Raw genomic sequence first — 12735 nt, forward strand, 5'->3', positions numbered from 1 at the left:
CTTTATAAAAAAAAGATGTAATTAATACGAGGACCGGTGAGAGGTTTGGTGAAGATATCTGCAAGTTGATCATTTGACTTCACAAAATTGACAATCAATCTCAATGTCCTTAGTCTTCTCATGAAATACTAGATTTGATGCAGAATATCAATAAAACACGGAGTGACCACCCCCACTACGAGTCATGCCAAATTCCTGAATTACTGTGTTGTACTTCTCAAATCAAGCTTGAGAAGACTCTTTCAGACCATAAAGTGACTTACACAATCGACATACAAGGTAACCAGACTCCCCTGAGCAACAAAATCAGGTGGTTGCTCCATATATACTTCTTCCTCTAGATCACCGTAGACAAAAACATTCTTAATATCCAACTGATTAAATGGCTAATGGCTAACAACAACCATAGATAGAACAAAGCTGACATGTGCTATTTTAGCCATGAGAGAGGGTGTATCACTGTAATCCAGCCCAAATATCTTAGTATACCCTTTTTTTAGCAAAAGTAAATCTGTAACTGAAGAAAACACTACAGGAAAACTCAGAGTTGTCGGAAACATTAGAATGGTCACTGGAAAGTGCTCGAAATCCTGTGTAAAATATATGGATAGTCTCAAAATCAAGAGATGAGTAGATCTTAAACAAAAGAGTTACCATAAAACTGGCTGGAATATGCTCATGGGCTGGATTAATTAGATTTGATGTCTGAAAGTGGTCTCAATCTGAGACATAAAATTATAGGGATAATTATTATTATACCCCAAAAAGAAAAACTATTTACCATTGGATACCCCATTACTTTCATGCCCCAAAAAGGAGTTCGCGCGCGTCATTAAGGAAAATCAACTAGTTCGCGCACGTCATCAAGGAAAAAACACTGCAATGAAAGACACTGCTCAATTACTTCTTGATACCATCAGAGTATATATATACTCTGATACTATCATGAAGGAAAAAACACTGCAGTGAAAAACACTACTAAATTATTTCTTGATACTATCATAGTATATATATACTCTGACAGTATCATGAAGGTATCAAAGTCTGAATAACACTGCAGTGAAAATGTTTAGCTGTCCTTGATACCTTCAAAGTATATATATACTGTGCTGTTATCAAGGAGCAAAACACAACTAATCACTAGATAAACTGTCCAATTATTTCTTGATACTATCAGAGTATATATATACTCTAATAGTATCATGAAAGAAAAAACACTATAGTAAAAACACTGCTCAATTATTTCTTGATACCATCATAGTATATATATACTCTGACTGTATCATGAAGGTCACGCGAAGACAAAAATGACCCTGGTCACGCGAAAAAGGGCCGGGGCAGTGCTGTAATTACTTTGGGCCTTTGGTCCAATCAGGGTAAATTAGTTGGGTAGGTCCAGTTTAAGTAAATAGTTTACTCCTTTGGTCTATTTTGTGTAGTTTTTCCAAAATTATATAGGTAGGGTCGGAATGATGGCACGATCCTACTGAGAAAGAAAATTATATGGGTAGGGTTGATTGATGACACGACCCTACTGAAAAAGAGAAATTATATGGGTAGAGTTGGAACGATGGTACGACCCTACGCAAATCAAACATGAGAAAGTAGTCACCGAAAAAATGACACGATGTTGCACAAATTAGATATGAAAAAGTAGTTACCGAAAAGATGGTACGGTGTTCCACAAATTAGTTATGAGAAAGTAGTCATCGTAAAGATGTCACGGTGCTAACAAATTAGATATAAGAAAATAGTCATCGAAAAGATAGCATAGTGCTACACAAACCAGATATGTGAAAGTGGTCACTAGAAAGATGGAACGGTGCTATGCAAATTGGATAGGAGAAAGTAATCACCTGAATGATGACGGTGCTATCCAAACACTGATGGACATTAGCTCTACTTTTGTTAACATAACCATTAGCTAAATGGGCGGCATATTTGGTAATAGCCGCCCGTTGGCAGCTTTAGCTTTTTTATTCTCTACCAATATTGTAAAGACTTTGATGCCATGTGAGAAATATAGGAGGAAAAATATTATTGAATTGTGTATCTACATTATTGCATTGAGACCCTATTTATAGATACTACATTATAATCCTTTTCCAAGTAGGATTCTATATCCTATTCCTATTCCTATTCTAAGTAAGATTGTATATACTATTTTTGTTCCTATTCCTATTCTAACATTGAACAAGAATTTCCCAGTTCCCATCTCATTAATTTTCAGACCGTGGTTTTGCCTCCACTACTTGCTTGCTTGCCCATTCCGTACCTCCGACATAGTTGGTGTCGTCATTTTCCTTTCTTCAAAATTCCCCACCAAACTTCTCTGTAGAATTTCATTTTGGGTATACAAGGAGTCATTAATGTTAATAGTTTCAGCATTCTTCATTAATGTTGGTTGAGCATTAACTCCATCCCCTTTCCTTTTGACCATTTAATGCTCTTCACCGCCTCAGCAAAAGGAATATTACTATCCACTTGTCTCTGTTTTATATTATTCTCCTCCCTTTTGTGACTAGAAAGAAATCTCCCCATTTTGTCTGCTATAATGTCCCATATTGAATTGAACGTCAGCTCCGGAATGATGATAACAGCTCTCCTTTTACCCCTGATATTTATCAAACTGATGTATCTTCCATATTTGTTGAAGTTCCTGGCACAGTAGATTTCCGAGAGCGATTCTACTTTCTTCCACCTCCTAACCACGTTGCTAATTGTCCTTGAGGCTTCCTTCATGACCTGGATGATCCAGATCATAGATTTCCTGCTGAAGGAAGTTCTTGTGATGGTATTTTTGTTCTTTCAGTCCATTCATACCACTCGCCCGTCGTTCCTTTGATTCTCTTGAGGTCAAAAGATTTGAATCCTATCGTAAAGTAAATACAGTCCTCCATCAGAGCTGGATAGAGGAATAAAGGTGAGGGAGGGGAAAGAAAAAAAGAGAGGAAAAGAAAAGTTGGGGGATTTGGATCCCGGTGATCGGAAGGACCACCGGAAAGGGTTGTTTAGAGTAGGCCTATGTCACTCTTGGGATTCGTGCCTGGGAGAGAAAGTTACTTTTTGTTATTTAGCAGTTTTTCACAATAACTTGGCCCTGGAAACATCTAGAAGGTCAAAACTCCCCTAAACGTTTCCTGTTTTGCTTGGTGGGTGATCAGAAAAGCTTGTTTAACCCATGAAATTTTACATCAAAGAGGTTTACAGATTGCTCAAGGTGTTTTTTGTGTGACAAGTAGAATTTAATGATCATCTTTTCTTTCACTGTAAAATAATTGCAAATATGTGGAACATGTTCTTGTGTATGCTAGTATTGAGCTGGATAGTGCCCAAGACTACTTTGGAAATGCTGAACAACTGGGAAACAAATTGGAAGAAGACATTCAGAGGAAAACTGGTGGAGGTGGACCCCAGCCTATATTTGGTGGAATCTATGGAAAGAAAGAAATGCAAGATATTTTGAAGGCAAAAGTAACAACATCAGGAAAATCAAAATGAACTGCATCATCCTTCTTTATTTTTGGTGTAAAGTGTAAACAAGATATGGTGGGGATCTAGACATGTTAGTTGATTTCATAGGGGAACTGTAAAGTCTATAGACTAGTCTGGATGGTTTTTGTCTTGCCCAGTGTGGGTTGTAAGTGAACATCTAATCATTTTTTGGATGATGAATTTTTGTGAATACAAAATTACCCTTATCTCAGAAAAGAAGACTTTGCAAAAATTTTCAGACTTCTTTCCTCTTTTTCTTGTTTGAACGACAATAATAGTCAAGTGTAGTGGAGGGGACAGGGTAATGGTTCATTCATAGTCCATTCATGATATGCTGCTCACAAGTTACAGGTTCTAATCAGATTTTTTATGGTCCATCTAAGAAGATAAGGAAAAGTAAAGCACTAACAAAAGTTATGTGTTTGATTACGAAAGAAGCATGCTTGACTCAAGATAATCTGCAAAGAAGAGGAATACACGTAACACATAAATGCTACATGTGTTGAAAAGAAGCTAAATCAGTCGACCAACTTTTTCTACATTGCCCTACAACTTCTTTGATCTAACAGATATCCCTTGATTTTTTTGGGTATGAGATGGAGCATGCCAAGAACAGCTGCTGAATTTCTGTCATGCTGGAACAGGAAAGGATTGTCTAAGAACCTGAAAAAGACTTGGGACACCATGCCTGTCTGTACAGTATATGGTGGTGTATCTGGAAAGAGAGAAATATAAGATGTTTTGGAGGACAAGAAAATTCTGTTTTAAAAGTTAGATCTGATTGCATCATGGTGTTGTCATTTTGGTGTCAATTGGAGCTGGTTAGTGATGCTGAATCCTTATTGTAGCTCATAGAAGCTTTTGTATCGATAGTTAGGGTTCTCCTTTTCTTTTATCATTCTTTCTTTTTGGACTATAATGACAGCACCTTAGTTTTGGTCTTTTTTACATTAGTAGTAGTTACCTGGTAAGAAATGGTTATGGTATTGTGGGATAGATAAAAATAGGAATGGTGTGAGAATTGTTGTCGAACCAAGACCTAAAGATATGGTTGTAGAGGTAAAATGAGTTTGGGATGTGATTATTGCATCAAGACTTGTATGAGAAAGGAGATAATCGAAGTTATTAGTGCATGTACTCTGCAAATAAGATTAGATGCAGAAGCTAAAGCCAAGTTTTGGAAGGATATGGACACTTTGATTCAAGGAATTCTAGGAGTCCACAAATATTGGTAGGGAGGATATCTAAATGGTCATGTATGTAAAGATAGCACGGTTTCATCGAACAATTATAAGACTTGCAATATTATATGGTAGTGAATGTTGGCCACTTATATCCAACAATCCACAAGATGAGTGTTGCAGAGATGGGGGTCTCTAAGATGGAGCTGCGGTCATACAAGATTAGAGTTGATTAAAATGACCACATTCGCTTGAAGGTCACTTGGTCATATCTTGTATCGACCTATAGATGCGCCGATCCATAGACATGATAACTCTGGTGAGTGAAAAAGTTAAAGGGATGAGGTAGACCTAAAATCACATTAAGTACGTTGTTTCAAAAGACCTAAAATTTCCGGAGATCAATGTAGACTTAGCTAAAAATAGGAAACAATGAAGGAAAAACATCCATATAGATGAGCAACATCCATATAGATGATGCTCACTAGTGGGGAATTTAAAGGTTATTTGGGAGGGATTAAAAGTTGGTCAAACCTGCTTTTAAGCACTTTTTAACTTAATTTGGTGTTTGCTTTACATTTAAAATGTTCTTAAGCCAAAATAAGCTAAAAGTTGTAAGTTGGTCACCCTCGAACTTATTAGTACTTTTTTACTTAAACAACTTTTCTAGTTTGACCAAAAGAATTACTTATCCCTTAAATATTTTATAAACCCCAAAATACCCTCCCCTCATAGAAACCCTACGTAGGACTTTTAATTTAGAATTCTTGAGTCATATTTCTCCGAGAGTCTTTCTTTAGGAGATTTTCTCAAGAGAATAACTTTAATTTATATGTGATTTTTTTGTAGTATTGGAGTATATTTTTTTATTTACTTAAGTCAAATTATAACATAAAATTTATTTAAATAAAATAATTTATATTTATTCATAGTAATCTTATCAAAGCAATTTATAACTTAGAAGTGAATTGAGAGACAAATTAATTTATTTTGAGTTAAAAGTTAAAAGAGTTGAAATAACAAGCTTATTTTTACTTTAAACAAATTTAAGGGTATTTCAGTCAATTAAGAAGAAAAGAGCTTTTCAGCCCTTCTTTACCAAACACATCAATTGCTTCTTTTCAGCTCCAACACTTAGAAATTGCTTTTAAGCTCTTATTACTTAATAATTACTTAAATTCAGCTGACCCAAATGGGCTCTTAGTGTTGTTAGAGTACTTTTAATAGTATTATAGATATTGCTAATTTTTCAATTTTTTTAATTTGGTATGATGATGACATGAATATAGCTTAAATGGTGAAGTGAAGATTCATATAGACAACCTCGACTTGTTTGGGATTGAGGTGTAGTTATTGTTATCTCAATTTTTGTTTGGAATATGGTTAAGTTGATCGCCAAAAGGAAATAGGGATATCCGAGGGATAAGTTGTTTACCTAACTGGTTTGATACATTGTAAAAAAAACACATGTAGACCGGTGCAGTAAAAGGGCTAGGGAAGGATCAGATGATATCATCTATATCCCTACCTTGCATTTTTTCAAGAGCTTATTTTCACTGCTTGAACCCTCGACCTCCTAGTCACATTACTTTGTTTGAAAAGGGGGACACATTTCCAATTTCTTTTTGATATGTTCATAACAACTTTTCCTTTACCAAAGAATAGATTGAATTAACTAAATGTGAACATGATTTCTTATAATTTTACTTTTGTTGTTTATTCGTTTTTGCTGCTTGTCTAACCGTTTTTAGTCAAATGATGTGCTGCGTCTCTATCCTCAATGATCAAGTTTACAGGCAAAACTGGAAAAAGAACAATAAAATAGTTATTTTGATTTAATGGGGTTACTTATTGGGGTGTTTGGAAAATTTCCTTGATATTGTTACATTTCACTTAGTTGTGCAGGTGCTTCAACATCAAAGAGTAAGGTGGGTGATAGATCTCCAAATATGGATATTTTTCAGCAAAGACAGAATAACATTGGACAACTTTCTCGTGTCAATGGAACTGCATTGGCTGGTGTGGACACTAATACCTCTAAAGGTTAGAATGACATTCATCTTGTTTTCAATTTATTTTTTGATAGAATGTGGATTTTATTGCTAAGCACCAAGAATGCACTAATATGTACAAGAAGTAGGATTTCTAGACCCTTAAATCTGTAAGGAGTTTGGGAAGTCCAGAAAACATTTACATCTTATGTATGAGAAGGAGTGTGTTTATTTGGAGAAGTATCAGGAAAAGAAAAGAGACTTATATATGCTATTCAGTGACCTTGAGAAGGCCTATGATAAAGTCTCGAGGGAAGTCTTGTGGCGATGCCCGGAGGCAAGAGGTATATTGGTGCCATATGTTAGGGCGATCAATGACATGTATGAAGGAGCTAAAACGCGGGTAAGAACGGTGGGAGGAGACTCGGAGTACTTCCTTGTAGAGATGGGGTTACATCAGGGATCAACTCTTAGTCCATTTCTATGTGCCTTTGTGATGGATGAATTAACGTGAGGCTTTCAAGATGAGGTGCCTTGGTGTATGTTGTTTGCGGATGACATAGTACTGATTGATGAGACGCGCAATGGAGTTAATTCTAAGCTAGAGGTGTGGAGACAAACTTTGGAGACTATAGGGTTCAGGTTTAGCAGGACCAAAGCAAAGTATGTGGAGTGTAAATTAAGTGAGGCGATGCATGAGGAAGTGAGGCTTGGCAGATAAAATATCCTCAAGAGAGACATATTCAAGTACCTTGGGTCTATAATTTAAGGGAGTGGGGACATCGATGAGGATAACACACATCATATTGGTGTGGCGTGAATGAAGTGGAGGCTTGCCTCGTAGTCTTGTGTGATAAGAAGGTATCACCGAAACTCAAAGGTAAGTTCTATAGAGTGGTGGTTAGACCGACATTTTTATATGGGGCAGAGTACTGACCAGTCAAAAACTCTCATGTTCAGTAAATACATGTCACGGAGATGAGGATGCTGAGGTGGATGTATGGTCATACTAGGAGCGATAATATTATAAATGAGGATATTTGAAATAAGATGGGAGTGACCTCTATGGTGGATTAGATGAGAAAAGCGAGACTGTGATAGTTTGGACATGTGAAGAGGAGATGTGTGAATGCACCAATGAGGAGGTGCGAGAGGTTTGTTATAGTTGTTGTTAATGTGTGGGTTCATGAGAAAATTCTTGCAAACATGCAATTAAGATCAAATCATGCATAATAAGATCAATGAGAATAAATAAAACCATAATTGATTGAACCCAATGCATAATCATAAGGTTTTGGAAGAAATCATAAAAAAGAACTGAAGATTCTTTGGGACTCCATAGATGAAAAGAGGTCCATGGATGAAGTTCCCACATAACTTGAAGAACCCTAGCCTTGGAATTGCGGTCACATCTATACTGTGCTTAAAAACAGGACTGTAAATTATGGGTCAGATGTGACCAACTTGCAGTCACATATGCCCTTCACATATGGGCAAATGTGGTTGCATGTCTACTCAGCGGACTGCTCCACAGTCCTTCAGTAGAAAGATCTTAACTTTTTTCTCCGAACTTGGATTGACAAATGGTTTGATGTGCTGGAAAGTAGACTCATAGAACTTTAATTTGATAGGTAAAACACCCTCTAATTCCTTGTAGATTGGGAGATACACTCGTTTAAATTCAAACCTGGTACGAGATCATCTGAAACAATTGACCGCAATGTAACCTTCAACTTGAACTTTTGTGCCAAGATTCCCCTTGACCTCTTATCTTATTTTAACCCTTCAAATACCTTCATTTATTGGTTCCTTCATATATTTAGCCACTTACCATCTTATCCTCCCGAGGTTGAACAAATTCATCTGCATCGACTAGTCGTTCTTTGGCATGGAGATACCGGGTGTTACAGTAGTATTGGTTCTAAGCTTATCTCTCATGGCATAAAAATTGTTTATTATTTGATCTTTTTATCTATTTTCTCTTTTTTTATCTCTGTTTCATATTGCTTTTGTTTATTATTGGTGTGGCAGTTGTATATCATTTCACCTCATTCTTAAAAATCTTCAAGCTGAATACATACCCCTTCAAAACTGACGTAATCTCTCTGAGAAGAAGAGCATATATCTATAATTGGAGTGAAAGTATAACTTCTTTCAGATAATTGGAACACATGGTAAATGGATCTTTTTCCTTCTGGATTTGATGAGATTACTTCATCGGTACCTTGGATAAAGCACCTGTAAGCAGTTGAGATTTGAGATTTACGGCCTAAACCATGAAAAGAATTGTGGAAATGTCGCTTACGTCTACTTCAGATTAGTAGAAGGTTCAACCCATCTGTCAACTAGACCAGTATAACTTTTTAAATGTATATCAGTACATGGTTGATGGTTGGACCTTCCTATCCAGTACAATAGTGTTCTGGGTTTCTCTCTGTGCTAGTCCATTATTTTTAAACAATAGCTTTAGTGGATCTTAGATGAGGCCTTTTAGCAGTTCCCTTCAGATGTTCCTTCTGTGCTTTATAGGATATTTTGTTCTTCTTGGCGAACTTAACTACTCACTTTACACTTATTATAATTCATCTTCTTTTAAAAATGAGAGTTGGCATGTTGGGGGAATCTATATTTTGAGAAAGGTAACGTTGTACTAATCAACAGCACAAAGGTTGTGTTGGTACAATTTACGGATTCCAAAAAGCTAAATATATCCTTGTCCGTCTTACAAGGATTCTATGATGTCTAAAGAGTTAGCATCCTGCACAACAAGATACCCAGTGTAACCCCACAAGTGAGTTAGCATCCTGCACATAACTTCCTTTACACCAATAATGAAATAACAGTAAGCAGCTCATCTTGTTCTTCTGAATTGAGCTGTATCTTCCTTCAAAACACCTGCCATTCCTTTCTGTCCATTAGGTCCACCATATACAAGCTAGGATCATCTTCCACCATTTCTATCCAGCACCTCAAAGTATCAGTTGTAGAACTAGGCATAGCCCATCTGAGTCCAACCATGTCCAGGAATTGTTGCCATAGCAGAACAGTGAGTCCAGAGCAAAAATAAGTGGCTGTTAGATTCTGCTTCAGTATAACAAAGGTAACAAAACTCATCTGAAAGTCCCTTTACAAATTTTTTGGATTAAAGAAGCTTTTCTAGCTACCAACGAAGTAAAGCAAGCCACTATGAAAAGAATCTCAACTGCGGGCAGAATTTAGCAGTGATTGAATTCCGTGAATCTCTAGAGCTTCAAATTCATAAAAGAAAATTACTATCGAAGCAGTTCCGTATAAGGATACAATTATAAGAAAGATGCTTTGACCTTATCGCAGAAAAACAGTAATTGATATGCTTGGACGCAATGTGCGAAATTGTTGAAGTATTTCATTTGTTTTGGATACCTCATTTCTAGACAAAGCTTCAAGAGTGTGTGAATGCCTTTTAAGTTCATATTACTGACTTCTAGATCTTTCTAATCAGCTAATCCTTTCAAGACAAGTTTCTGATTCTTTACAATTTTGTCCATGTTGCAGGCATGCTTCATTTGTACAAGAATCGATTACAACACTATGCCCAGAAGCAAAATCTCACTTTACCCGTGTATTCTTCTGAACTTGATGGCCCTCCTCACACCCGTCGTTTTAGGTCAAAAGTGACTGTTGACGGGGTAACTTATGAAACTCAGGAGTTCTTCTCTACATTGAAGGAAGCTGAACATGCAGCTGCAAAGGTTGCTTTTGAGTCATTAGCACTTAATGACATTCAGGAGGTTAGTCCTCCCTTCGTTCCTGTTGATATAATACTCTTTTCTTTTTGGACGTCCCAGAATGTTTGATCCATTCTATTTCTATACTACTTCCAAACTTTAAAAACTCAAATTTTTTCAACTACCCAAATTTTTGAACTTCGATGTGGTATTTTCTCTATCAAATTGACTTTTCATCCACTGTTTTAATATTTACTTCTTCTATCACTAATATAATCTGAAGTCAATTTAGCACATTTAACTCCGTGTCCCATTCAAACACCATCAAGTAAAAACGGGAAGGAGGGAATATTTAAACAGTCTTAGTTTTACTTTGGTGCTGAGAGATCATTCATGTGAGTACATCTCTTTGTTCTTCTGTGTATTTATTTAATTATTTTTAGATAACATCAGGATGAAGGTTTATACAAGACACTTCTGCAAGAACTGGCTCAAAAAGAGGGTTTACTTTTTCCAGCTTATGATACAGCCAGAACTGGCCCACCTCATGCACCAGTATTCCGCTCAATAGTGGAAGTTGGAGATGGGACTTTTCAAGGACAAGAAGCTAAAACCAAGAAGCAAGCAGAGATGAATGCTGCAAAGGTTGCTTACAATGCCCTTGTGAAACGTAAGGAGGATATACACTTAGTATCATAATTTCAAGTTTTCTGAATTAAAAATGATTACTTTGATTGGGGTACAAGAATTACATGGAATTTTATTTCAGATTAGAAAAATGATCTTTTTAAAAGACAATATAAAACTAAACAGGAGGACATGGTGTTCCCAGCTGATGAAATTAATAAACTAAAGAACAAGGAAAACTTTGCACATCAATCCTGTTGTAGTTTCATTACAGCTGGTTAAACAAAAATCAAGGTACAATAAATAGTTCAAGAAGCTACATCTGCACCTAGGGCACCTAGGTGCTTTCGCGACTTTCTAATTTCCTATGGAGTATATTAAGATCCATTTGTAACTGAAATGTTGTGTAGGGCTAACAGTATTTCCAGTATCTTATTGGTTCACTTATAAACATTTGCTGCTTGTGAGTATATGAGGCTATTGCTATATAAGGTGTTAAGTAATACTTGAGAATCGGTTTCCACAATTATTTGCTTAATATTTTTACTTTTTGCTAATGTAAGGCCATGTAGCAATGCTATATTTTAGTTTGGAGGATTGTAACTTGACATGCTACGGAGGAATTACGAGAGGTAAGGTAGTAGAGGCCTTGTGATTCAAGTCCTGTGCTAATCGCCTGTCCTGTACTGCGGTCCTGCATAACAAAAGAATCATCAAGAAATATTATGGCACTGTTTAGGGCACATGTCAAACGACAGACAAATACAAGATCAAATGGACAACTAGGGACATAAAGAACAATGTTTAGAGTGACAAAGGATAAGGGATTAGCTTGTCCAGCACTTCTTGCTTTTGTTTGGATTCCATTGGCTGAAGTAACGATGGGAGGATACTGTTAATAAATAATATTTGACAAAGGTGATTTATCACTAGAAATATGATCTATGGAGCTAGAGTCCACGACCCATGGTCCAAGGGTATTAGACTGTGAAATATAAGCAAAATAACTACCAATGAAAAAAGTATCAGGCTGAGTAACTGAGGCTACTTATAGAGATGTCTGTTTACTTGCTTGATACTGAGGGAAATCATTATATTCCTCTTCAGATGAATAACCAGCTGATTATCTGTAGTGTTGGTCTGAGAAACATGAGCATTCGTGGGTGGTCGACCATGCAGAGAATAACATACTTCACGAGTGTGACCAAGCCTATTACAATAACGACACTTAGGTTCAGATCTTCCAAAACGACCTCCTCGTCGATTCTTTATAGGCCAGGATATTTGATTTTCTGATCCTCTTATTAGGGTTCTGAAGTAATCATACAACTTGAATTTCCACTTTCTGCATATCTTAATGACAAAAATGTCTAACCCGACTGACATGTATGATTGAAAATTGCGAAGTGGATTTGGAAGGGTTTGCACACTCTTCATATGCTTGATAGACTTTGAAAGAGTCAACAATATCTGCTGAATTGTAGGAAGTCGCCCAAATTTGATGCTTGTCGACTGCTTGACTGAGTTTTCTTTGCTGGATAGTTCTTATCAATGCTCTGATTCCATGTCAGGAATAAAGACTCAGAAAATATTATTAAGAAGCATTGGCTACATTTTTACACTGAACAATCTTTATGGACACTACATTACTATCCTTTCACGTAACAAATTATGTACATTCCGCTTCATATTCCTATTCTAACACCTATAAAGATAATGCAAAGCAGGCAATCA

The 12735-nt window shown here is 36.4% G+C and overlaps 1 protein-coding gene across 2 annotated transcripts in view; it reads left to right on the plus strand.

The window, feature by feature from the left end:
- Positions 1 to 12735, plus strand: part of LOC129887421 (double-stranded RNA-binding protein 1-like) — a 32540-nt gene that overhangs the window by 2554 nt on the left and 17251 nt on the right. For both annotated transcript variants that reach the window (XM_055962520.1, XM_055962519.1), the window contains exons 2-4: positions 6582 to 6719; positions 10202 to 10437; positions 10828 to 11044. In XM_055962520.1, the coding sequence (XP_055818495.1) occupies positions 6582 to 6719; positions 10202 to 10437; positions 10828 to 11044 (591 nt within the window). The remainder of the gene's footprint in view (positions 1 to 6581; positions 6720 to 10201; positions 10438 to 10827; positions 11045 to 12735) is intronic.

Source organism: Solanum dulcamara, chromosome 4 (assembly GCF_947179165.1).
Source record: "Solanum dulcamara chromosome 4, daSolDulc1.2, whole genome shotgun sequence".
Lineage (NCBI taxonomy): Eukaryota > Viridiplantae > Streptophyta > Magnoliopsida > Solanales > Solanaceae > Solanum > Solanum dulcamara.